At 35.7% G+C, this 26,545-nt stretch overlaps 1 protein-coding gene across 2 annotated transcripts in view; it reads left to right on the top strand.

Moving 5' to 3' along the window:
- crim1 (cysteine rich transmembrane BMP regulator 1 (chordin-like)) overlaps positions 1 to 26,545 on the top strand; it is a 133,046-nt gene that overhangs the window by 28,820 nt on the left and 77,681 nt on the right. For both annotated transcript variants that reach the window (XM_042742700.1, XM_042742699.1), the window contains exon 2: positions 6,729 to 6,902. In XM_042742700.1, coding sequence (XP_042598634.1) covers positions 6,729 to 6,902 — 174 coding nt within the window. The remainder of the gene's footprint in view (positions 1 to 6,728; positions 6,903 to 26,545) is intronic.

The raw sequence follows: 26,545 nt of genomic DNA, 5'->3' as shown, positions 1-26,545 counted from the left end.
TTTCCCAACCCTGCTACCAGGTGTGCTCAGAATTTGCATATTTAATTAGATATTTTAGTATTAGGGTGGTGATGAAATGCAAATGTCATATTAATTATGCTGGGATGGTTGTCAGGGTGTTATTAAGTTGCTAGGATTTTCTAGGTGGTTGCTTCTTCATATTGTTCCAAACCTTCTCCAAAAATCATGTTTTATCTGCTAAACCCAAAAGAAGATATTAAAAAGAAAACCAGTTGTTTTTGCAATTATTGGAGCTTCCAGGCCTCAACAAGTATGAGAAAGCACTGTAATGTCCTACTAATGATTCACATCAAATGTGTATTGTATTCCAAGTCTTCTGAAAAACAGACTGAAATTAAAGTGGTTATTTATTGATATTCTTCCCCTCCAGTGAGCCATTAACTGACAGATCATTGAGTCAGTGAGTTGAACTAACTCAAGATCTGGATCAGTTGACCATTTTGAAGCTCTAGTCCCCATTCTTTGTAATTACTGTATATGAAATAAAAGATAAGAACTGGAATACAGGTTTGGAGTAATATGTTGAGGATGAGTAAATTGTGACAGAATTTTTGGGTGAACTACTCAGGATCTACATCAGGTGGCTATTTTCAAGTCCTTATTCATGCAATAAAGTTTTATTATGCTTTCACGTTTCCTTAATGCCTCCATGTTGTAGCTTGTAATATTCTAAATTATGTCTGAAACTTTGCATTATGAGCACTTTTCAGGTTCTATTGGCCTTTTTATGATGAATCACATGTTGTGTTGCTCATTTGTAAGCTGCTATGGATAAATGAAAAATGTAAATGTAACAGAACAGTGATACATGTTTAGAGTAACATGGTGAGGGTGAGTACCTGGTGACAGAATCTTGGGGTGAAATATTTCTTCAAAGTAGAGCTTTGCTGCCAGGCAAAGTGCATGTCTTTGCCTATGTTTTTCTTCTTTTTTTACAAAAAGGGACAGCGCGGGCAGCCTGAAATTTGTTGAGAGAAAACAGGTTGTCTGGTGTTGTCAGTGAAGACAAGCGGAAATGTGTACCCCCTTTCGGCAGCCTCCCTGTCACGCACTTCCCTGAAGTCTCTCTTCTGCTCCTCCGAGTACTAAGTGTTCTCAGAGGGTGCTGCATAGGGGCCGGCGGGACTTTTCGGGGGCTATAATTCGGAGACTGGAGAGTTGGTGTCACAAGGTGGTCCGTGTTTGAACAATGAACAGAGGACACAGACTGTAGTCACTTTTGCAAAAAAAAGTCCTCTTGCTGAAGTCAACTCTGAATTGGCTTTGCAGCCCATTTGTTTCGGAAATGTAACATATTTATGAGTGAATCGGGATATTCAATGAAGAAGCAGGAATTTGTTGGATTGTGAACATTCCTGAGTAGAGTCAGCTCTGAAACCTAAATAACTATTTCAACCCAATCTCATGAGAAAACATAGCTGTTTTACGAGGACTTATGAATTTGTGCAATGTGATTGGTACGCAAATTTTAGAAAATGAAATTAATCCCATAGTCCCAACCCTAAATATAACTGTAATCAGGATGCAAGCATATCATAAAAAAGGTAAAATTACTACGTATCAGCCATAAATTGAAAATGCCATGAGAGTTTGTTGGCTGTTTTTACTAGTAGATAGCCCAAATGGACTACATTTTACTTTTATTAGTTATATATGTATTGTAAATTATGAAATGATACATAACTACTTAAATGTCTTCTAGTAAGATTTCATTTTTTAAGTGTGTTGATGAGTCGTCCACAATAACACCAGGAATATGCATTAAATAAATGCTTAATTTTGATGTTATGTTGACTTTATTACCAGATTTGGAGTATTAATAGCTTTTCTGATTTATTATGAGCATATTTGTCTTCCTGTCTCCGGTTTCTTGTGTTAGTAGCAGAGTTGCATTTAATGACTCGGGTGTTAAAAATGCTGTCTTATTCCAACAGAGTAATTAACATGTTTGGATGCAAATTAGCAAGCATCTCTTGCTTCAGGAAGGACTCCTGCCTTGATAACAACCAGGTGCCACTGCAAAGTACAGCAGGAAGACCATGTATCAGCTAGCAGAGGACGAGCAGCGGTTTGATATCATGCCTTGGTATCAGCAAAACAACACTTTTCACTGTGTATTTTTATGAAGAACCGCTGTGTTGAATGTGGCTTCATTTTATTCCTCCAGTTTTTGTGATTTCACAAGGTTTTTTGTGAGATTGTTCATTTTAGCTGTGTCTTCGTCTGCCAGACAGTCTAAATTAGGTAATGTGTTGAATGGAATTCCTAAGAGAACGTAATAAGAGCAGTCCCACTTTCTTAAACTGTTATTGTTATAACTCACATCTCTGACCACATTAATCTGTGGCGTGCTTCAGAAACAGAGAGTGTGATAATCTGTTAAAGTTGGCATGAAGTGGAAATTCACCCTGTCTGTTTTCTTAATGTTTAATATTTGAGCTCGTAATTTAATCAAAATATCACAACTCATCCTTCCAGTGAAACAACAGACTTCTCTCTTGGGACTTACGTCTGTTTACGTCTGGCTTCTCCAATCATTTTAGTCTGCTTAAATCCCGCCCCTATTTTACAAGCTTGTAAATCAGATCTGCCTTCATCTAATGAACATATGATAAATGAAACCAAGCCCCTACATTAAATTTTTTTATTTTCTGATAACCTATTCCACTCAGATGTACATCACAATATAGAAATAAAAAATGGTAACACTTTTGATTAGGGAACACATATTCGCTATCAACTAAGAGGTTTCCATCAATAAACTCCTAATTTGCTGCTTATTAATAGTTAGAAAGACTAGTCGTTACGTTCAGGAATTGTCTAGAGTTAAGGGATCTTGAATATGGTCAGGCAGGGCATTAATATGTGCCTAATATTTACTAATAAACAGCCAATATGCTAGTAATATGCATGCTAATAAGCAGCTAGTTAATATAGTGAAAAGTGATGTTTAAAATAAAGTTTTACCAAAAAAAAAAATAATAATAATAATTCTGACGCTATTTCCATTGCATCACAACTGATTTTTTTATTTTTTTTTCTCTTGTTTAAGTGAATGTAAAGTCTCTAAGTTCTTACAATTTTGGGACTACAATACAGTAATTCTGCTGTAAAGTTGTGTCTAATTGGTTGTATTTTCAGAACATACAGTACATTGAAGCCTCAACAATTTTGTCATTTCCAGTGGGACATTATTATTATTATTTTATTGAGCTCACTTTTTCTTGTTGGGTTTTGGGGGCATGTCAATTAAAGACTAATGATGGGGCAATGATTGAAGTTGTAAGTAATGATTGAAATTTCTCTACAATTACATTGTATTAAGGTTATCAACTTAGCATAATAATTGACTGTGATTAATTATATTGAAATCATTGAATATGGGAAAAACTTCAGACCCCAGACTTTGGTCGAACAGCGTTTTTAAAAAGCTCAACCTGCTTTTAACTGAAAACACCAGTGATAGGCTTACATTTAACATGGAAATACAACATTGTTGTTATGTCTATTTAATGACTTAGTAATGTTTATTTAGTGATTTACTCGTCTGGCACAATAGTATCTTTGAATTATATTAATTTGTGGGCTTTTACATTACATTTACATTTAGTCATTTAGCAGACACTTTTATCCAAAGCGACTTACAAATGAGGACAATTAAAGTAATCAAAATCAACAAAAGAGCAATGATATACAAGTGCTATAACAAGTCTCAGTTAGCTTAACGCAGTACACGTAGCAAAGGCTTTTTTAAATAATATAATATAATAAAGAGAAAACAGATAGAATAGAAAAAGACTAGAGCAAGCTAGTGTTAGAGGTCTTTTTTGCTTTTGTTAATTGTACAATAAATAAAAAGATTAGAAAGCTAGTTAGATTTATTATGTATTAAATTTTTTTTAGAAAACAAGCAGCAAATTAATAGAGTACAAGTCTAAAAGGGACAAGTTTTTTTTTTATTTTTTAAGAATAGAGAGTGCTAGAGTTAGAGGGTCAAATAAAGATGGAAGAGGTGTGTTTTTAGCTGATTCTTGAAGATGGCTAAAGACTCAGCTGCTCGGATTGCTTTTCTTAGCAAATATTGTGATTTAATTTGATTAATGAGAATATCATGTAATTCATTTGATGAATGTTTCAGTTAATCGACATCTCTAGTATGCATTTGTGTACTGAATAATTCTAGTAAATACTGCTCATGTAGCTGGTTTATGGGCTGACTTGGCTTGGCATTTCTCATCATTCATTGTGCATGGCACCACAAGCATGATAAAATACATAGTTAACACATCAGTTACATATATTATGCATATTTGCACTTCATTTTCTTGCATTAGCACTAAAAACATTGTGTAAAAGAGAGAGAGAAATATGACAGTGTGGCAGTTTTTCTCCGACTGAAATCACTTGAATGCACATCACGTCGTAATTATGATTTCTGTCCTCGTAAGTAGGAACTTCCCAGGAGGTCTTCAAGGCAATGCTGTCTGTGAACACACCAGGCCGAATCCCAGTGTGTGGTTCAGACCGCCACAACATGTTTATCATGTGAACCCTATGCCAGGCTACAGGCAACCCTTGTTTGGCAAGAGACTCAACCCTCCACGCCCAGCTAAACGACCCAGAGCTGGTCTGGAGAGCCATGCTTAGTTACTGAAGAATCAGCTGTTGACAGCGGCTATTTGGGGACTTCACCCCTGTGGCTTTGGTGAAAACAACAAGCACAGGGGCTTTGGAACATCAGCTTCCAGTCCTTGATTGTTAGGAGTTCACAAGCTCACACATACTCACAGTCCCCTATAGACAGGGATAGTGATAGGCCTGTGTTCTTTCGGCCCACGGTATGGGTGTTGTGCCGTACAGCTGTAATCACACCCATCATATCCAGATGACGAAAGAGTGGGCCACAAGTGTGCAGCTATGCACCAGGAGCTGAACAGATGACTGACCCTACAACAAACAGAAACGGGGCGAGTGAGAGGAGTGTTTTTCCATGACTTGTTTATCCTCTGAGTATTTAAAGTGACCCACCCAGGGGTTGAGAAGTTATGGATACAAAACAAAGTCATTTTGTAGTTGAAGTAGTCTCATTTTTGCTAAATCAAATTGTAGGTTGCTCTGCAGTATGAGGCAGGTTTCTGCAGAAACGGTTCTGACTCAACAGCTGAATTGCTCATAGATGCGCAAGGCCCGTTATTTATTGGCAAGCAGGCTGCATTCCTCAGGGACCAACAGACACAAATTACATGCATGCAGATGCATCTGCATGCATGCGCTGGTACTTAGTATGCACTAGGGATGGTTGATGTATATGCAAGTAAATCTGTGTTTTGGACTGATTTATTGAAACTTGACAGAGTTGTCTTTTATGTTACTGAGGTCTTGCACAGAAAATTAACGGCCTTAAGAAATGTATTAAAATAAATATCACAGTGTTTTTTATTTATTAAATTTTTGAATGTGTAAATATTAAATATTAATTTAAATTATTTATTTATAAATATAAAATTTACAAAAATAATAATTTAAATATCACTTTAACTGCTTTTCTTTTTCACTTTTTATTTATCAACGAAAATATTACAGGTTCTAAAAAAAAATAAAAAAAAAAAATTAAGCAACACAATTGTTTCCAGCATTGATAATAAACCAGAATATTAGAATGATTTCTGCTGGATCATGTGACACTGAAGATTAGGTCACACTTTATTTTAAGGACCGATTCTTGCTGTTAACAAACCATTGACTATGACATTTGCCTCAATAAACTTCTAATTTGCTGTTTATTACTAGTAAGCTAGTTGTTAAGTTTATTTATTGGGTATTAGGGATGTAGAATATGGTCATGCAGAATATGTGCTTTACAAGTAGTAATAAACAGCCAATATGTTTATAATAGGCATGCTAATAAGTAACTAGTTAATAGTGAAAATTGGTTCCTATACCTACTTTGAAGTGTTAGCAAAAATTTTAAATTGTAATAATATTTTACAGTATTACTGTTTTTTACCCTGTATTTTTGCAGATAAATGCAGCCTTGATGAGCATAAAAGACTTAAAACGTTAAAAATCTTACTGATCCAAAACCTTTGATATGCATATATAGTGTTTATTAAATGTCTTTTTTATATAAATATTGAATATATCAGCTAACCCTCATCTTGAGTGTATTCATCTGTCCTAAGCACACAAACATGCATGCACACCGATAAGGTGAACATGCAGTGGGATGAAATACCAGCGCTTGAATCAGCAATGTGTGTTTGCACTGCAAATAAGACTTCATAATGTTGCTGGCAGCTAGAAGCGTCTTCAGGGCCGGGGTCATTCTTATTTTGAAAATGTGCTGCTCTCTGCCACCATTTATCTATCGTGTAAGTGATGAGAGGCAAGGAATGTAGGAACTGCATAATCCTTTATAACAAGTCTACGTTTCTCTCTTATATCCGAGTTCTACGATACCCCGTGGACCTCAAATGCACATGTAATTGGCCATGTGCTCCTCTCTAGCATTCAGTAGCCTCATTACTTCAGCATCGCCAGACCTGTTGGCTTTGGGGAACCCACAATTTTAATGATACTGTAAAAATATATCGGGATGATTCTGAATTTTAAAATCTGGTTGCTCTGTTTGATCTGGTCATTTATTACTATGAATGTCTGTTTCTGTGGCGTCCTCATTGATATGTGTCTCTTTCATTTCCGCTCAGATGAAAACTGGGATGACGACCAGCTCTTGGGCTTTGAGCCATGCAATGAAAACCTGGTTACGGGCTGTAACATCATTGATGGGAAGTGTGAATGTGACAGTGTGCGAACATGCAACAACCCATTTGAGTTCGCTAGCCAGGAAGCCTGTCAGACAGCCCTGCAGAAGATTGAAGGTACCTCATATTTCTCCATTCTCATTATCTTTTCTCTCTGTCTACTTCTAGCGTAAAACTTGTACCTGCATGCTCATATCTTTCTGCAGTAGTCATAATGTCATCATGCTGTTAATGCCTTGATTGGTTTCATTTTAAAATATGTTTGAACTCTCGATTGCTTGATTTTGTGAGCATACTCAAAAACAGGCTCTATGATGAGTCCCTGTACAATTGTTGCAAGGTAAAACTTCACATGTTAATAAAAACATCAAATTTGATTCGTTCTTCTGCCATGAATTCTTCTTAATTATTTAAAATTAGCTTTGCTAATTAGAATAAGCTTCCTTATTATTTTTCAGAGAATCCCAAAATAATCTAAGTGTTCATTTTTGGCATCACTGAAATGATAATTTAACCTGTGAACTAATTTAAATGAATGCATATTAATAAAATTGAGAATGTCAGCGACAGTCAATGCAGTTCTTTGTTTTTTCTGCAAATGCGCAGTAGGTCATTTCCCAAGCTATTTTTGTGCCTTGTTCAAATTTCCCCTAAATAAAACCCCCAAACAAATACTTGTTTCACAAAAAGTTTTGCCTTTACTAAGCATAACCAACTGCATAACCAACGTGTTCAAAATCCCTGGAGCATTTTTTTTTCATGGTTGTTTGTTCTAATTCCTATTCTTTTCTAAAAGGGTGGGATAGAAAAAGAGGCATCATGCTTATATGACAGGGTTTTTTTTAGAAGCCTGTGATTAAACAAACAAACAAGCTGATTTACTAGAGGCTGATAAGGCTCCTTTTAGAGCTATCAGAATGCAAATGTTGCGTTGAAAAATGCGGTCCCTGATGGATACTTGCTCGCATTCTCTGAGTGTGCCTGTGCGTTGAGTCTGAGCTGGTGGTACACTGGCAATTAAACACCAAAATACATGCTTTTTATCACAATGGTCCTGGCAACGGGTGCAGGGCTTGTTGTTTTATTGTGGCAGGTGTGCTTTCCGTCATCCCTGAAGCAGGCGGTGGCTATTTTTGAAGGTTTACCCCCTGTTTTGTTTTACTAATAGGTGCTTGTCATGTTGTTTTGACTAGTGCTTCAGAGTTGTTGCAGTTGTCACTTGTTAATTGTGATGTTGTGTCTAGTCTGGGATGTTGTTTTGCTTGTCTGTTTGTAGAGTTGCTAATTTACTAGAAATGTTTTGTCTAATAGTTTCTTAATTCTCTTGATGAGTAGCTTGTTGTTGTTGTCTATCATTTTGATCTCTTTGTCCCTTTACAGTGTTTTATTAGTTATAATTAGTTATTAGTTTTATTACCCAAGCTGATAAAACAGGCAAAAAAAAATCTCGTGAAAATTTCAACAAAATGATTTTACAATGCTTGTTGCAAGTTTCAAAGTGAAATGTCCAGAGAGTGGCACTAAAAATGTGTTGTGTTTTCCTGAAAGAGATGAACATGAATGTGGCAACATTTTATTATGTTGGTTGTTGTATGTATGGTATTTTTTTATTTTTTTGGTTGTTTTTCTGTTTGTTTGGAAGATGTTTTAAAAAGTTAGTTTAGGTGTGTGGTAATAATATGTTATTGTTTTATCTCAAATATTTTGAAATTTTTTTTTTTTTTTTTAAATAACCTTGCCATTTAGCTTGCTTCTAAAAGTCTTTGAGCTCTTTTTTTTGTGTCTTGTGTTTTATGGGACTCATTCCTGCTGTATGAGGTGCGCTACCAAGCAAGTTTACTACGCTTCAAAAGATATACATATGAAGCTGGTTATGTGATGCAAGCATCAAAATGTGTTAGTTTACAAATAATGCACTATGGTAAAAGTGTTTTAGGTCAAAAACATAGTATTGTGCATGGAGCCATGCAAAAAAAGTGTCTTTATTAATCAGTAATGTCCATCATAGTCATAATGTGAAAAGGAATAAAAGTTATTTTTGAAAATATTTTACTGCAACTGATGGTCATTGTAGCTAGAAACTTTAGCAAATTTTATATAGGCCTATAGGTATGTTTTTGCTAAAAAGTAGATAGAGACATGTTTTTCCCAATGAGCCTATGTTGCAGAAATGACAAAAAGAAAGAAAAAATCTACTTGGAACACCTTAGCAACTGCTAAATTTGCACAGACAAACACCCTCACAATTTATCAGATAATAAAAAATGTATAGTATTATATTGGTTTTAGTGTTTTTAGTGCTTCATATCTGAAGATTTGTTTTGCTCATGCTAGTCAAAAGCAAGTTCTAGGGCTGCACAATTAGTCGAATGCGATTCTCATGTGCATCTTCTCAGTAAAGTGAACCGAATACTTAAAAAAAGAGTAAAAAACAAATAAATTAAAATAAAAAACTGATCTATATATCATTAAAGAATATTTAAAATAAATATACATAACATTCACATGTTCCTCGAATGCTCTTATTTCCCGAGTTGTGCTTCCCTTACTCTAAGGCTAATAAATGTATTTCACAATCTGGGTCATTATTTAATACAAAACTATAGTTAATACAAAATTCACACATAATGTTTCTACTGTATCTCTGTCAATCACTCTGATATTTAGTTAAAATGAGTGAATTGACTGAGTGCTGTCTGTCACTGTCTTTAATTAGTTCTGTGAATGACTGTATGGTATGCCACATGCACTGTAATAAGTTTTATATTAAAAATGTAATTTTCAAATGAAAATAGCTGCATGATCGTTTTATAAAGTATGTGTTCATATGTATTAAGGGCTAGATTTTTGCTGGAGGAAACAGCTGTGGTGTGATGAGGGGTGAACACAGCGAAAACTTTACTATAGATGGGAAACCGATTGCTCCCTCGTGACCTTTTGTAAACTGTATTTATGACAAAGAACTGCACAGATACACATATTATAACAATCTATCGATAAACACACACCTTGTGTCCTCTATTTCTGTTTAAGTCCATTCGCGCTGCTCCGCCGAGGTTTGCGGATTGAAGAGCGTGCTGAAAGACGGGGAGAAAATTTGAAAATGAAAATTTGAAGGGGACTGACTCTGAGGCGATCACAAATTTGTGTACAGTTTATGGAGCTAATCGCTAAAGCCCCGCTAAAAATGGCCTAGCGACACCCATGCTTCTTACATCCATTTCGGAGGACCAGGACAAATATTTCAGTCGACCGCTCAGGATTTAAGTGGCACCGAAATCTGCGTTCTGATTCGGTTCTAGTACATAACGGTGGGTTTCGGCACCCAACCCTAGTGTAATAAATGCTGTTCAATCCGAAAGCACGTGAAAATACCACATTTAATAGCATGTTTTTACTCCAAACTCACTTCATAACATCAGTTGAGTTTTTGAAATAAATCCTTCTGTGAGATGATATAGCTTCTTGCACAGAATAAGGCACGCAACATATTTCATAGTATTCTAAGCAGTGATAAAGGCTATGTCGATTAGCATTCCATTATTATATACTTTATTATAATAAACATAATAAGACGAACTCAGATAAACTATTTATTGTCATAGTCGTCTGTATATTAGTCACGCTGAATCAATGAAAGCAGTTAAATCTACAGTTTATTCAGCAACCACTATAGGAATTTCCTGTATTTCTTCTGCAGGGCGTATTTGGAGTTTCAGCGCGAGAGCGCCCTCTGGCCTTCGGATGGAGATTTACTGTTGATCACAGAACGATGCTTCAGTGAAAGATAAATACGAAAATCGCAGCTTCCGCCTAATTGCGATTCATCGCCTTTCCGATTTAATTTTGATTAATCGTGCAGCACTAGCAAGTTCAATAATAAAAGTTTTTAACAGAGCATGTAGAGACACTACCCACCTAGCTGGCATACATAATACACTTTTTGTTGCCTGAGAAGGTGATGCATTTTCTGGCTGTTGCGTAAGTTGTTTTTCCTCCAATCTCCTCATACATCTGTTTGCGTTCAGTGCCGTGAGGAGCGTTGGCAATAGCACATGTTTTGCAGTGTTGTAATGGTATGCGCTCAGCAGTTATCATTTGCATAAGAAAAACATTACTGTCGTGATTCATCAACCTGGCTATCTTTTGTGTTTAGAGTCAGCAGACATTGTGAGATTTTATTGATTTTACATTAAACAATTGCTTCTGTCACACAGAAGTGGAGCCATTGCTGTAATATGATTAAATTCTACCTCGTACTTCAGTTCTGATGTTCCCTTTGCTCCGCTGGTGAGGGGAAGAGGAAGAAGTGTATTTAAGTAACTGCACGTGCTACCAAATCAGAATCGCCTGAACTATGGGCTCGTTCTTCGAGGTCATTCACCCTATTCAGCCCGATGGAAAAATGTCCTTCCTCACAAGGGAATGTTTTGTGTTTACGGGAAGCTGGCAGACACAAGGGCGAATGCTTGAATAGATAAGTGCTATTGATTTTATCAGTAGCGCATCGGAACAAGCTCTATTTTGAACAGTGCTGTGACCTCTTGGATTTCTTCAGCCAGTACTGTGAGGAGTGGGGTCCTTTGAAAGGACGGTAAAGATTGATAATGCCTTCACAGTGCCCTCTTCAAGGTTCTCTAATGACATCCATATTCTCTGCTACCATTGGTACTACAGGAAATCAATACCCAATAAAAGCGTAATAATATGTTGACCTTTGGTGTCTAAGTAAATTTTCTCTCAGGGTAAAAAAATATTCCAGAGCAGTAAATCATCACCAGACCTGATGGAGAGATGTTAGTTTTCACATCCTGCTTTATCTGTTGTAGTATGATCTGTTTTAAATAAACCCAATGGCACGTCAAAAGAAAAAAACGGTGGCCAGTTGCTTTAAAAGTCAGTCACTAAGTGGGCTGTTCTTAGCAAGAATAATTGGTCTAAGTGAGACTAGAAGGATGGTCAAAAGATTGATCTTTAAGGTACTGAGACACTGTTCAAGGTTCTCAGAATTAATTAGTCACGTCCATTTGCTTGAGAAGTTAATACTTAAACAATGACAGATTGAGGAATACATTTTTTGTCCAACCAAGGTTAGCCCCACACAGAATCTGTTCCCCTTGGTATATTTTCACACATATTGAGAAAGAAAATATGTGTTATACAATGGGAATGGATTTAAATATGGTAACGTGTGTTAAAATGAGTCTGAGACAGTAGAGGCATTTTCTAACTTATTTACTCTAGAATGGCTACAAAAATGGCTATGAAAATGTTTGATACTGTTGCTGACAGATTTGTTTGCTAATTTAAAATGTCACTTACAAATAGATTTCTCCTATTCAAGTAGACAGCAGCTGAACTTGTAAGCCTGTCGCCAAGATGGCTGCAGACTGAAACGACTTTGAAAGGACTTCAGTGTGTTAGAGAGTATGTCATTCACATGTAGTTGCAGCAGAGAGAAATTTTTGAACAAATACAGATGGGAAAGGGGCTAAGTGCTTGTTTCAGGGTGTCAAGCACTTGTTTTAATGGTGAAGTGCTTTTGATCATCAAACTTACAGGCTTCCTTGGATCAACCGAGACTTCTGAAGAAATGGGTCCAGGTTATTCAAGGCAATTATTCTGTCAGTGAGAAATGACTGGGCTAAACGGCGGTAAGGGAATGTGCTGGACCTCTTTTAGAGAGAGCCTGTATTTGAAATTAACATGGAGGTGAATGGTAGTCTTCCACTGATCCAGTTTAGACCCCTGACCTAGAGGTTGCAGTAATTTGGTAAGTGGATGAATGCACTACTTTTAGAAACTGTCGCTTGAAAGATGTAACTTGAAATTTTGCCAGAGGTTTCTATGGAAATAGAAAGCTTATTTAGCATATACACGTATGTGAGCCATATGTGTGAAAATATATCTATAAAGCCATTAGAGAACAGTAGCAAGAAAAAGAATGACAGGATGGAAATATGTTTTTCTTTCTATAAGAAAATTGTGCGTGTTCGAGAGAGAAAGTGAGCGTGAACAGGAAGTTTTGTTGTGTGGGTCTCTGTTCTGCTGTTACTGTTGGTTTTCTCTGACCCAGCTCGGCCAAAGCACATTAAAGGAAATGCCAAGCATTCTTGCAGTAGAGCTGTGTCTCTGCTGCCTTGGCAGGATTACAGTGGAGAATATTTGTTCTGGGGAGCGGGCCATGCTAATTGCAGGTCCCGTTGTATGCAGGGAGAGAGCAGCCTCTCATGCCAAAAGCAACATGTTTCTGTTTTAACAATGTCCTGTTTTCAAAGAGAGCGTGGGGGGTCGGCCAAACCCAAGAACGGAATGCCTGAAAGTACTGTACTTTGACTTTCCCTGTTGTCCCGTAGAGGCAAACGCAAAGGCATTCAGCTGTTTGATGTGGAACATGGGCAGAGCTTCATGTGTGAGGGAGTGTGCACCATGAGCAAACTGCTACTAGTTTCAAAATTGTATTCAGTTCTAAAGATGACTATATTGCTGAAAAAGTATTAAAATATTTTTCTCCCTTTGGAATATATTCAATATACATAATACATGTATACACAATAATGATGTATTCGCTCTGAAATGGCTCAGAGGGAACCATCATTTTGATCGAAGAGTCATTGCTGACAAGTAAATGCAAGACTTCCAGTTTCAGTAAAGTTAAAAATAATCCTTAATTTTCTATGAAAATAATTTTCATTTCTATGCACAAATATAACAGTGCATCAAAACAGCGGTTCCAACTTATTCTATTTTTAAAGTAATAATAAAAATGCCATGCAAGGACTAAATTGAGATTTAACTAACTCTAAAACCATCAAACAGATGTTAATTTTTATGTCTTATGCTGCCACACTCAATGGCAAAATAAAAAGTGCATTAAAATCTAAATGTGCAAAACTATGATGTCTAAACTTAAAAAAAAAAATCAATATATAATAATCAGTTTTAAAGAAGCCCTGTATATTTAGACTGGTTTCAGGTTCACACCAATGAGATGTTTTATATCAGACAGCATCTTCAATAGCAGCGGAGTGAAACGGAAAGCATGGGTTTCTCAAGACTTATTTTTAGACTGAAAAATACTGTATTTACCTTGGCATTACATCTTAAAAGTGCAGCTTGTGGCTACATGTTAAAAAAGGTCAAAGACATTGATGCAGCTGCGAAACACACCTCTCTGTATGTGTCTGTGGTGCTTTAAAGGGACTGAATTTATTTTTTTAATTGAAATAATAAACTTTTTTAGAGTGTTTTTTGCTGTCTAAAAGCACAGCAAGCTGTCAGCATGCTAATTAATTCACAGCTGCTAAAATTGACAAAAAGTATAAAAAAAAAAATAATAATAATAATAAATAAATATATTTAGGTTAATTTAAATATAAATATATAACCTAATTTTTAGTGCTGTACACATTAATTAATTATTTGTGGTGGCAGAGTGTAATTAATCTCTGTGGTTTTTCAAAGGTCTGTAAAAATATCCACAGCATTCTCGGCGCGTGTTATTTTATCCTCCCTGACTTTGGCAGTCGTAAATGTTTGAGGATGACTGTCTGTTCAGCACGAATGTGTTCTTCCTCTTCACAGGAGCCAAGATTTAGAGGCGATGCAGCTTTCAAAACTCACTCACATCAATCTGTCCTGGTGTCTGGACATGCTAGACTTTGTGAGAACCAGAGTGCCGCCACATTGCAAACTGGTGTTAATAGAATGCGGCCCTGTCACATCTGCAGGGTCAGCTCTACTGCACGACATGAGTAGTTTCTCTTCTTTCTCCTGAGGCGGAAAATTAGCGCTGTTAATACCATTGATTCCGTCACCTTTGCCATGTGCAGTTTTCTGCCAGAGACCTGTCAGTAGAACTTCTTTAAGAGCTTATCGCCTTTAAAATCAAACCTTTTTCATTTACCTTGTAAATAAATCTTGTTTGGGAGTTTAGAGGCATGTAAGCCGCCGTGGCCTCGCTTGTGACTGTGACATCTTATCCTTCGGGCGCAGTATAAGGAGCTTTGTAGGGCTTACAATTAATTAATTGATTACAAGGTATTTGCAGCAGGGTCACCATTTACTGACTGCTGATGCACTAGAAAGGTAAAAAAGATAAATTTTCCTGCTTTTAATATTTTTCTCACAAGATAAGTCAATGTAAGTCAAGTCTTCAAATATTGTCAATATTGAGGTTTTAATACTTAGCTTATTGATGATTTATTGACACTGACAGGCTGTAAAGTGTGGTGTGACTCCAAAAATTGCATATATTTAAATAAGTAAACAAAAAACATTATATATGATTAAAAAATTTAATAAATGATATTCATGAATTTATAACTCATGATATTTGAAAATAAATAAATAAGTAAATGTAATTAAAATTTAAAAACATTGAATAATATTAGCAAACTAATACCTAAATGCTGTCTGTAAAAGAAAGAAAGAAAGAATTGACCTTAATTAATTAAAATCAAAGTCAAAATAAAAAAATAATAATAATGATTAAAAACTAAAAATATTTGAATGATATTTATAAATTAATAACTCAAAGTGTTTGAAATAAATAAATCAATTAATAAAAATATAATTAAAAATATTTGATGTATTAAGTGTATTCAGTGTATTTAAAAAAAATACGTTTCATTAAATTGAAACTGTTTTTATTTTATACAGAGGTACAAGTTTTTCAAAACCATATTAAACAAACATGAATGCAAAAGCTTAATTTCTACAAAAGTAATGTGAAATGTGAACTCAAACAGTTCTCATCCAATACTCCCAAATCCCAATTATTTTGAAGTATGCTATCCACATAATTTTATAGCTATATACTCTTACAGCAACCATTTTTTATGTTGTTTTTTTTTTCTTCACAGAAAAATCTTAGACCAAAGTGACTTTAATACATAGCTGAGACCTCCTAGCTGAAGGAAAGAGCAACCTCTTAGCAATAAAAGTTCCTTCTGGGTTTAGTCGAACATGGAGGGTCACCCCCGGCAGTGTTGTGACCCAGTCCAGAGCTTTGGGGAAGCCCAGTGAACTAGATTCCTCAATGATCCAACACCGCAAAAAAGGGCCAGTGTGCCCTTTGTGGTTGGAACAATGACAATCGAATTATGTTATCTGAAATCACCATTAGCCCAGTGGCCTTATTCCAATAATTAAACTGTTAATGACCTCGCAGTCAGACCCCATCGGTTATTAATCAACTCTATACATTCGTAGTATTGACTACTCCACTGATATGGAAGATTTCAAGCCTCTGACACATGTACAGGACAGGTCGGATGTTGACATGGGTCTCCCAGCCTGGTTCATCTCAATAGATTGAGAGATTCTTGTCACATGCGGATATAATCCTATCAACAGAGCTGCAGATACATCAGTGCTGCTATTTCCCAGTGATGGATTTCAGTTTGGTTTTGAGTACAGCACTACTAAAGCTTAACAAAAGTGCCACTTGTTAGCATTGTAAACCTATTCGGTATTAAAGCCGGTATCAAATTGATTTCGTAATTAATTAATATAACAAGGGGATCATGTAGAGTTGAAGGTGTTTAATTCTGACCCAACTGTGGAAAATGGCACATTACAAAAGATAATTCCAACTTTGATATGTTGAATAAGCAGCACTCAAATTTTTTGTGAAATGCAGATAAGCGCAAACATGTATGCACATTTTACAGTACATTAGCACACTGTAAAGGTAACCGGTAACGGTAAAGTTGTTGTTGGTCAACAAAACCCTTTTTTTTTTGCAAGAATTTAGCTAGTGCACCTTAAATTGCCTACACTTAGGCTAACAAATTATATAAATGTGATATTTATTACAATAATATAACTTTACACATTTTTTGAAGGTTTCTATGTTCATTTTCTAAAGAAAGTTATATGGTGTCATGTTGGACTTACTTGTTTTACTTGTGGTGGTTTATAGTTCACCCAAAAAAGAAAGTTTTGTCATTAATTACTCACCCTGATGTCATTCCAAACCCTTAAGACCTTCGATGTATGCATGTGATTCTGTTGATGCAGGAGCCGGCATTCTGATATAAAAAGTCCATCTCTCTTAGTTCAACCTCTGTTTATTCTGGTTTGAATAAGTAAGGCTGGGCAAAATATTGCAAGTCATTCTATCTGTCAGAATTTTCATGTTTACAAAGACTCTTTTATGTACAGCGTGTGTCTTCTTCTGCTTGTAAACAAGGTGCAGCTGACTGATATGAAAGAGAAGACATTATTTTCTTTGCACGCAAAAATTATTCTTGTAGCTTTTTAAAATATAGGGTTGAACCACTGATGTCTCATGGACTATTTTAACAATGTCCTTACTACCTTTCCTGGCCTTGAACCTGTCAGTTGCGTAGCTGTCTATAGAGGGTCAGAGAGCTCTCGGATTTCATCAAAAATATTTTAATGTGTTCCGAAGATGAACAAAGGTTTGGCGCATTTGGAATGACATGAGAGTGAGTAATTAATGACAGAATTTTCATTTTGGTTGAACTATAAACCACCACAAATAAAAAGACCATGTCCACATGTTTAAATAATATTCTTGTGCTGCAAAATAGCAGGGACCCCTACATGGTCTTTATGGCTCCCACACAGGTTCTCAGTACAGTGCTTTAAGTACAAAGGGCCAACTACAGTATCTCAACGATATTTTGGTGAGGATATATGGACCCCCAGGGGTGTTCACTGTGTTCACTATGGACTGAACAGAATCAAACATCAAGAATTTTACAAGACAGAGTCGCAGTTACCTTTCTTTCTTTCGGAGACGGCATCACAGTATGGTAAGGGGCGTAACATTTCAGTCACATGCTTGAGGCATTCAGCCAATCACAATGCACTGGATAGCTGGCCGATCACCATACACCTCGCTTTTCAGAATGATGAGCTTTGTAAAAATTGACGCGTTTCAAAAAGGCGGGGCATAGAGGAGCAACAATAATGTACATCATGTAGAAAATAATGTGCTTCAACTGCATAAACACATTTCATTATACAAAATACACAAAATAGTGTTCTTTTAGCAACGTCATATGACACCTTTAATGCCAAACAGCAAACATCTTGTAAACTTAACTTGACAGAAAAGTATAAAATATGTGCACCTCGAACCGCTCTTTGAAAAGTTTGACATTTCGACTGACACTTGCCTACAATCATTGCTTCCTTTACAGATAACATATTTAGTTTGGTCAGTTTTCTTTTTTTTTTTCATTTCCTGTAAGAGCTTTAAAACTGCTGTGTTTGTGATAAGCTTATTTCCTCATGATTTCCGCCTCAGGCCAGCAATTACTCAGTGCTGAGGTGGGATGCAATGGCTATGGACTTGAAATGGCAGATGTGATGATATTTTGGGGGGAAGTGAGGCGTTTTGTTTGTAAGTCAATTGTTGACATTCTGGTGTCCCTGTGGTGTCTGGCAGTAGATGCGTGGTCTGAGGGTTTGGTGTGGTTCGCTGATAAAGATGAATCACACTGTGGCCTGTCGAAGCGTGCCACTCGTTTGTCCTTTAAATTGGTAAAGATAAGACAGAACCTTTAAGGGAGCTTTTTTTTTCTCTCGCAGTGGCTCACAGCATGGTCCTTGAATGCTTTTTGCTCGCTCTGTGTACTTTGAACATTTGATCAGATGGTGTGAGGAAAATGTATATGTGGGCCAGAGTGACCATGTCAGTATAACTGAAAGATTTCTGTATCTGCCTTTTCACAAAGACACTCTAATTGTTGCTTTGCGGAAGAGGTTGCATTGTCAAATTGGCAGGAAAGAGGAATCGTACACATCCTGTTGTCTCGAATCCGAATGGATATAACAGATGAGACACTCCAGGCTTCAACTAACAATTCATTTTGAGTGCTTTATCAATTATTCTGACAGTTTGTCAAATGATCAATTGGGGGAAGATACAGAAGCTGTACTTTTTCACATTGTCAAAGGACGGAAAAATTTTCTACATCATTTACAGTCTTTTCTCAGCTTCTGATATATTTATAAGGATTACTAGAATATAGTTAATAATTAATCAGCACTGCCAACGTAGTTTCTGATGGTTTCGAATATTTAGTTTCCCGATCATTATAAGCAGTGCTGAATCCTGACAAAAAAGCAATATTCCAACAGGTTTCGTTTTCTAAACATAATTTGAATTACAATTTTGAAAACAGGATGCCTGCCGTCACTTTTATTGTTTTTGCTAAGATGTGAGTGTTGATGTTATGACACTCACATCTAAATCATGCACTATGGATGTTTGCATTACCAAATCCATTGAAATAAGACTTGTTTTCTGTTTTGTTTTGTTTTGTTTTGTTTTTTATTTTGTTTTTTGTTTTGTTTTGTTTTGTTTTGTTTTGTTTTGTTTTGTTTTGTTTTGTTTTGTTTTGTTTTGCCAGTTGGTTATAATTAAACACATGAATTCTTCCTTATTTGATATATTCTTTCAAAAAGAAATAGTGGCATTACAATATGTTAGTTTTACACAGTTTTTCTAGCTTTGTATGTTAACAACTGCGAGAATTTACATGATGTGTTAAAGCTGTTGAATTTTTGCCAATTGTTGTTATCTAATGGGGCTTTCATCTGCGTTCACTACAGTATATTTTCCACACTTGCTGTGAAGTAAATGAGGATGAAAATTTCCAATAAACAGTATTTTATAATCAAGTTACTGAACTCGAGTCTCAGGCCTCAAAGTGGTATTTCAGGTCTCATTCTCTCAGAATCACTATGTTAATCTCATTTAACCGAACATTTATTTAATGTGCTTTTTTTTGACCTCTCACCGGTCTCATCTATTCAAATACTGATGCCTTTTTTATGGTCTTCGAAAGGTGACTGTAGATCAGAAAAGAGCTTTGAATTGTTGTTCGAGAGTGACCTCTACTAACCCATTTCAGCTCCGGAGAGGTCAGTGCTGGCTGTTTACAATGTACACAGAAAACTGGGTCTGTGAGTGTGTACTTGTTATGACAAAAGTGTGTGTGGGTTATGAGGAGAAAATTAACCTTTTTGTTTTTTTTCCTCAGAGCACATAATTCACAACCAAGTAGCTGTGAGGGGGAAAAACATGAAATGTGCAAAAACAAGAGCTTATTGTTCGCCGACTGTGGAGAGACCCAGTGGGTCATGTGTCGCTTTGACTGGCAGTCTGGCTGAGAAAGAAAGTTTGTTGTGTCATTGCGACAAAATTTCATTGCAGAGAAGAAAAAAGAGAAAAGTCTATCTTCGTCTCAGTGAGCTTATTCTGGAGGAATGAAGGAAGCAAGAGGTTTGAAGGGAAAATCGGGCCCCTGATTCAGACACAGAGAGGAACTTGACATGGTTCACTTGAGGCTACATTTAGACGTAGCGCGGTACAGGATTTCAAAGCTCAGTTTATCCATGCAGTAATTTACCTACATCAGTTATCCCTCTTGGCACAGAGATGAAATATTATTTTTAAAAAAGATCTGAAGAACAAGATACACCTTCAAGTAGAAAAACAAGCAAAGGTCCTTCTAAAACATCTGAATGCCACTTACATGTTGGAGCTCAAATTAGGTTATTTTATAGATTATTCTGGCTGCTGTTTTTCATGCAGTTAAATATGGCATACGCTTGACGTCATTAATGTTAAATCTGACACAGTGTGTCTTGGCGGTCCATATTTTAACATAAACCTGTGGCAGATGGGGAAATCTGTGAAAACTGATTTAATTTTGGTTGATTTAATTTCTGAAATATTGAACACAAGACACATGGGCTAATTTGTCAACATTTATGGTCACTTTTTACCATTTTGGAGCATGACAATCCATATCTGGTAAACAGCATTTCTTCGAAATTTCTCCTTTTGTGTTCAACAGAATAAAAAACATCATACAGGTTTGGAATGATATGATGGGGTATAAATAATATAATATAATTATTGGTTTTTGGTTCATTTGTCCTTTAAAATATACTGCACCTGAAAAGACTGTTTTCCTAATATATATATATATTTTTTTTTTTTTTTTTTTTTTTAAATAAAAGCTTTAGTTCACAGTCTAAAGCTTGTCAGAAGACAGCATTAGCCATCTAATGGTTATGTTGGTTTTTGTTACCCAATATTTGTTGTGGATTTATCCTGGAGAGCATGTTACGACGTATCGTTTGGAATGTGTAACATGCCACAGCTTCTTTAATTGAGCTCCTTTTCATCATCTTCTCTCTCAGTGTCTGAATTCATCCCTCTCTCTCTGTTCTCGCTTGCCTCATTGCCTCTTTACACACAGACACACACCCCTCGAAGTATATGAGTGTTGGACTTGAGGCTACTCTAAAGCCTGAACAGTCTGATGAAGGAATGTCACTGTAGGCATATGAGAGAATGCCCTGCTGTTGGGAGGATTGGTGACGGTATTAAGAACAGGGAAGTGAGACCTTCACTCCACAAAAACCTCAATCCCATTATCAAGCAAGGTTGGACTGATATGAGGGATGCATTTTTATCAAGAAATTATCATGATATATAGTATATTATGCATATTGTTTTTTTATTATTGAAAATAGATTTAAAACTTGAAAATACAGAAAGGTCCTAATGACTAATAATGTTCAAATTAAATCTATAGTATTTATGTGTATATATTAGTACTTTTATTTAGCAAGGATGCTTAAAATTGATCAAAATTGATGATAAACACATTTCAGATAAATGCTGTTCTTCTGAACTTTCTATTCTTCAGAGAAACCTGAAAAAATAATAAGAAATGTTTTTTGAGCAGCAAATCAGAATATTAGAATGATTTCTTAATGATCATGTGACTGGAGTAATGATGCTTAAAATTCAGTTTTGAAATCAGGAATAAATTCCATTTAAAAATATATTCAAATTGAAAACAGTTACTTTTAATAGTAAACATTTAAAAATACTTTAGAATAGGGGACACTTATTCACTATTAACTACGACTTTTCCCTCAATAAATTCCTAATTTGCTGCTTATTAATAGTTAGGTAGTTGTTCATTTTAGGTATTGGGTAGGATTAGGGATGTAGAATAAGGTGTGCTTTGGATCAAATAAATGCAGTTGAGCAGATGAGACTTCTTTAAAAAACATAAAAAATCTTACTGTTTAAAAACTTTTGACTGGTAGTGTATTTATATTCCTATATAAAGTACTAATATACATATAGATATACATAAAGTATTAGTGCTGTCAAATGGAGTAATGGTGTCCAAAAATAAAAGTTTGTTTACATACAATACAGCACTAATACTTTGTGTATGTGTATTATTATCATTAATGTATATCATTTTGTTAGTTATATAAATTGCAATGAAAAAAAAAACATTAAAAAGGTCCTAACTTCAAATAATATTCAAAGTAATTCTAAATTATTTCTTACATTTTTCTATATATAATCTATCTATAGATGGATGGACAGATAGATAGATGTCAGTTATATATTATTATATTATATATTGCATTTAACATTTAAAAAAAATAGAATATAATATTCTGTATTGCTCAGCATTTTTTAAAATTCAACTAAAAAATTAAACATTCTTGCATCCAATTTTTAAATTGATGGTCGCAGCAAAGCAGTTTTTAAGCGATTTGGCATAAAACATGATAGAAATTATACTCAAAAATACTCAAAACAGTTTATGGTGTCAAACTGGTATATTGGCCACCCCTAACCCGCATAATTGAAGCAGCCAGTAATTGACAACTGTATTGAATTTAAGACCTTTCTTGAGTTGTAAAAGAGCCACTGGCTCCCTAAAGCCCTAGTAATGTTCTGAAGCGCTGTATATAAACCCTGAGGGAAAATAGTTTCCTTGTCTCTTTCAATATTTCAATACTTCTGTCTGTGTCTTTTCAGGCAAATGATGGCTTGGCTTTCAATATGACTGCCATCAGTAAAGGTCAACAATATTGATTCACCACGAGACAGGCACGAATGCTAGAAATGCCACATAGCTAACTACAGATTTATCCGTCCGTGCAAAGCTTGTACATTGATGAGATCGACTGCTGAGAGACTTTTTTTTTTCAATTGGCATAGCATCCATCTCATAACAGGTGAAATACAAGCGCTCTGAGAGTCTCATTTATCCTGGAGATGTTATTTTGAATTGTAAGGTGCCTTTTTGTGATCCTTATCCTTCCACTTAACCACTGGTGTCCAAGGGAAATGCAAAATGGCTGCCATTCCTTTGGACAAGATTAAGACACAAAAGAAACACATCAGATACTTTGAATTGAAATGTCAAATGTAATTCGCTGTTTCATTTTATTGCTTCTGTCACAAAGAGAAAATGTCAAAAGGCTTTTAAACAGGTGAACTTTATGTCTTTCAATTTAACCACCAATAAGACAGTTGAGGTGCCTGTTTATTGATTTATCTACTCAGAATCTAGAATTTTTCCATTTGGGTCTCCATTTTAAGAAATAGTTCACACAAAAATGTGGTCATTTGGTCATTTACTCACCTTCATTTCATTCCAAACCACATGACTTTCTGTCTTCTGTAGAACACACATGGAGATTTTTTTTTTAATATTGGGACTGGATGGATAGACTTTAAGAATGCTGGGTTCTTAAAGAAGCTGAACAAAGTTATCTTTTCCTTACAACCAAAAACACACTTCTTTAGAGACATTCTTCCAGAGCGAGTCCTGTGCAGTGCTGCTGAATGAAGCGCGCTGATGTGCGCGCTCTTGCTCTCGCTCCAGTCGATGCATGCGCAGGCGTGCTCTTCCGGGAGAAATGCCCATATAAGGAGTTCCACCATCGTCTACGTCATGAAGAGCCACGATCGAAAAAAACTCTCTGAAACTTGTACGAACCCGTAAGTAAGATTTTTATCACAAAAATACTCGGTCATACGTCCAAATTGTTTTTTGAAATTCTGTCCATGCTTAGCATGAGAATCCAACTCTTTAACAGTGTAAACAACTCTGAATGCATGAAACCACATTGTACCCCCACCCCCCTTTAATTTGTTAGTTTATCAATAATAAAATTAAAGATAATAATAATAATAATAAAAATTATTAAACACAATGATAAATTTTTTGGTGTTAATAAGATAAATATTTGACAGTAAAATAAAAAGATTATTATTATTGTTATTGTTAATAATAATATTAAATAATAATGATTATAATTTCACAGTACAACAGTTAAACAAACTAAATAAAATCAAATTAAACAAACAAAACAAAATATTTTTTCACTTAACATCTTGTCCTCTAGAGTAGCTTTCAAATCTCATTAGCATATGTGCATATTCCAGTTCATCATGGTGCATTTTATTTCAAGACGTGTGATAACCAGTGACTTTTGGCTGCCAAATGTATTTATTTATTTATTGATGAACTATTTCTGTTTCTGTAACTGAAGAGGAAAAGGCTCAGGAAAAAGAAAATAAACAAATGAATGCACAGATGTCCAGTCGTTTCAAAAAACAAACCTTAACATGACACATAAAGACATGTGATAGATAGACCTGTCTGTGCCATGCTTATCTGCTTGTCAGCTCACTCCTTTCCGCCACGTCGGTTCCCGTTGATGTATGCATGCTGTGTGGCTGGCGGGTTTTTGACAACATGGGGCGGTACACGCTGGCACGGCATGCTCTTGCATTCGCTCTTCACCAGTGCAGACCTCACATGGACACATCCGTCACCCTCCCATCTGCCCTACCAGCAGAAAGAACACAACTGGAAAAATTAAATCTTTCCTAGGTTCTTCCACCGGTGTCCTTCATTTATAACATGTATCTGACAGGAAGTGGGTGGATTTATGCGGGACGTCAGGGCCGTCGCACCCTGTACGTTCAGATCGGTGCTCTGCAAGCACCTTCATAAGAGGGGGGTAAGCTTCAGATGAGACAGTGGATGAAAGCCCAGGCCTAAAATTTGGAAGGGTCTAGTCTGACAGAGCCAGACTTTTGAGCATTGGCCTAAAATCTGGTCCACCCTGAAGCCTATTCTGGCCAAGAAACGCCTACTTGGCCATCTGACCAACCATCTGTACTGAACAATCAGTTTGTTTGTTCCTTTCTTTTCTTGAGATGATGTTTAGGAGGGAGTAAATCTGGAATCAGTGTTACCAAAATACTAGTCTGATACTAGTGCAACAATGTGGAAGTTCGTTTACAAGAATGGCACAGCAGTCTTAGGGCAAGATTTACTAACAGCTTGCGCCAGCGCGAACCATCTTTTGGTGTTAAAATAGTACTGTCAGGATTTACTAAAGACGCACAGTGAATAATTAGTGCTGAGACGGCGTGGACACTGTTATTTTTGTGCCTGACCTTATTGAATATTCATTTGTAGGAGTTTTCCTTTCAGATGCAAAATTTATGGGAGGAGAGTATTAAAATGAATCATGCAATGTGATCTACTAACTTTTACGCTAATCAGATATCTGGTATTTACCCTGTTTAGTAAATATGACCCAAAGCGTAAAGTTTTACAGATTAATGCTTTACAGTAAAATTTGGTTCATTTACATTGTGCCGTATCTATCAATCTAGGTTAATGGTAATTTATAAATATACCCTTATTCTTTATTTGTGTTAATTCATAATACATTAATGTTAATTTATATAATTTAGAATGTCTAAAATGTTTTAATGGCAGTAGAAAATCCATTTTTTTTGTTTGTAAAACGATTGTTGCACTACAGTAAGAATGGTTTTATGAACAATTTACACAGAAAGCGCTGTTTGAATTATTTTAAATTAAAACTTATTGTACTGACAATTTATGATGTAAAGTTTACAGAAAAGTAGGCCTTAATTATGATAAACAAACACAACATATTAATGTGGCAAAAGTTTTAGTTCGTAAACCTATTTGTACTACTGGCGCACTGCAGTAATTTATGCAAGAATGGTTTATGAACAATTTACACTGAAATGAATTCTGCTTGTGTATCATTATCTTAAATTGAACCTTATTGTAAAGTGTTAATATTTTACAGTCTAAAGTTAACTGAAAACAAGTTACATTTGTAAATAAACAACAATTTTCTATGGCTAATTCCTAATAGTTTTAGTTTTTGCAACCCTAGTTCTAACTGATATAAATGAAATGTGTTTATCAGTTTGCACTAGGGTTGCAAAAAGGTGGAAATTTTCCAGTAAATTTCAGAAATATTCCAGAAATTTTTTGGAAGGATTTTTTTTGGAATATTCCAGGGATTTACTGTAAAATTTCCACCCCTTTGCAGCTCTAGTTTGCACACAAATCAATTTTTGCCTGAAATGTGCATAAACTGTGCAATTTCTGCTATCAATTTAATAGACAAAAAAGAATATTAGAACTGTACCACTCTATGTAGCAGCTGGGCAATTCGTAAACAAAACTTTCTTTCCAGGCAAACTAAAACGTGTGCATCTGTGAAGCAGCAATCTTCCGAAATTGATGATTTTTGCCAACTCTTGCCTTTTTGCGTAGATATGGCATCAAAAATTGAGACTAGGAGTGGAATGTATAACATTTCTGTTCCGCTTTATCTGCTAGTTGGAAAGATGTGCCTCTCCTCTGACGTGATTAGGAATCTACAGCTGAGCTGTCCAGCTGGTTTAAGTGGGCGATCACATCCTGAACCATCACCTCAAGTGCCATGAGGAACATATCAGTACGGTTTCTTCAGGCAGAGCACTGTGTCTGCTGAGAGACAGATAATGACTGTTAATAATCGTTAATTCAGCATGATCATTATGACATGTTCTGCCTGCCCTCTCTGTAGTCACCCTTTCTGCACAGCATTACAATCTGCCAAAT

This window comes from Cyprinus carpio, chromosome B17 (assembly GCF_018340385.1).
Source record: "Cyprinus carpio isolate SPL01 chromosome B17, ASM1834038v1, whole genome shotgun sequence".
Classification (NCBI taxonomy): Eukaryota; Metazoa; Chordata; class Actinopteri; order Cypriniformes; family Cyprinidae; genus Cyprinus; species Cyprinus carpio.
This window is presented reverse-complemented; position numbering and strand designations above follow the sequence as displayed.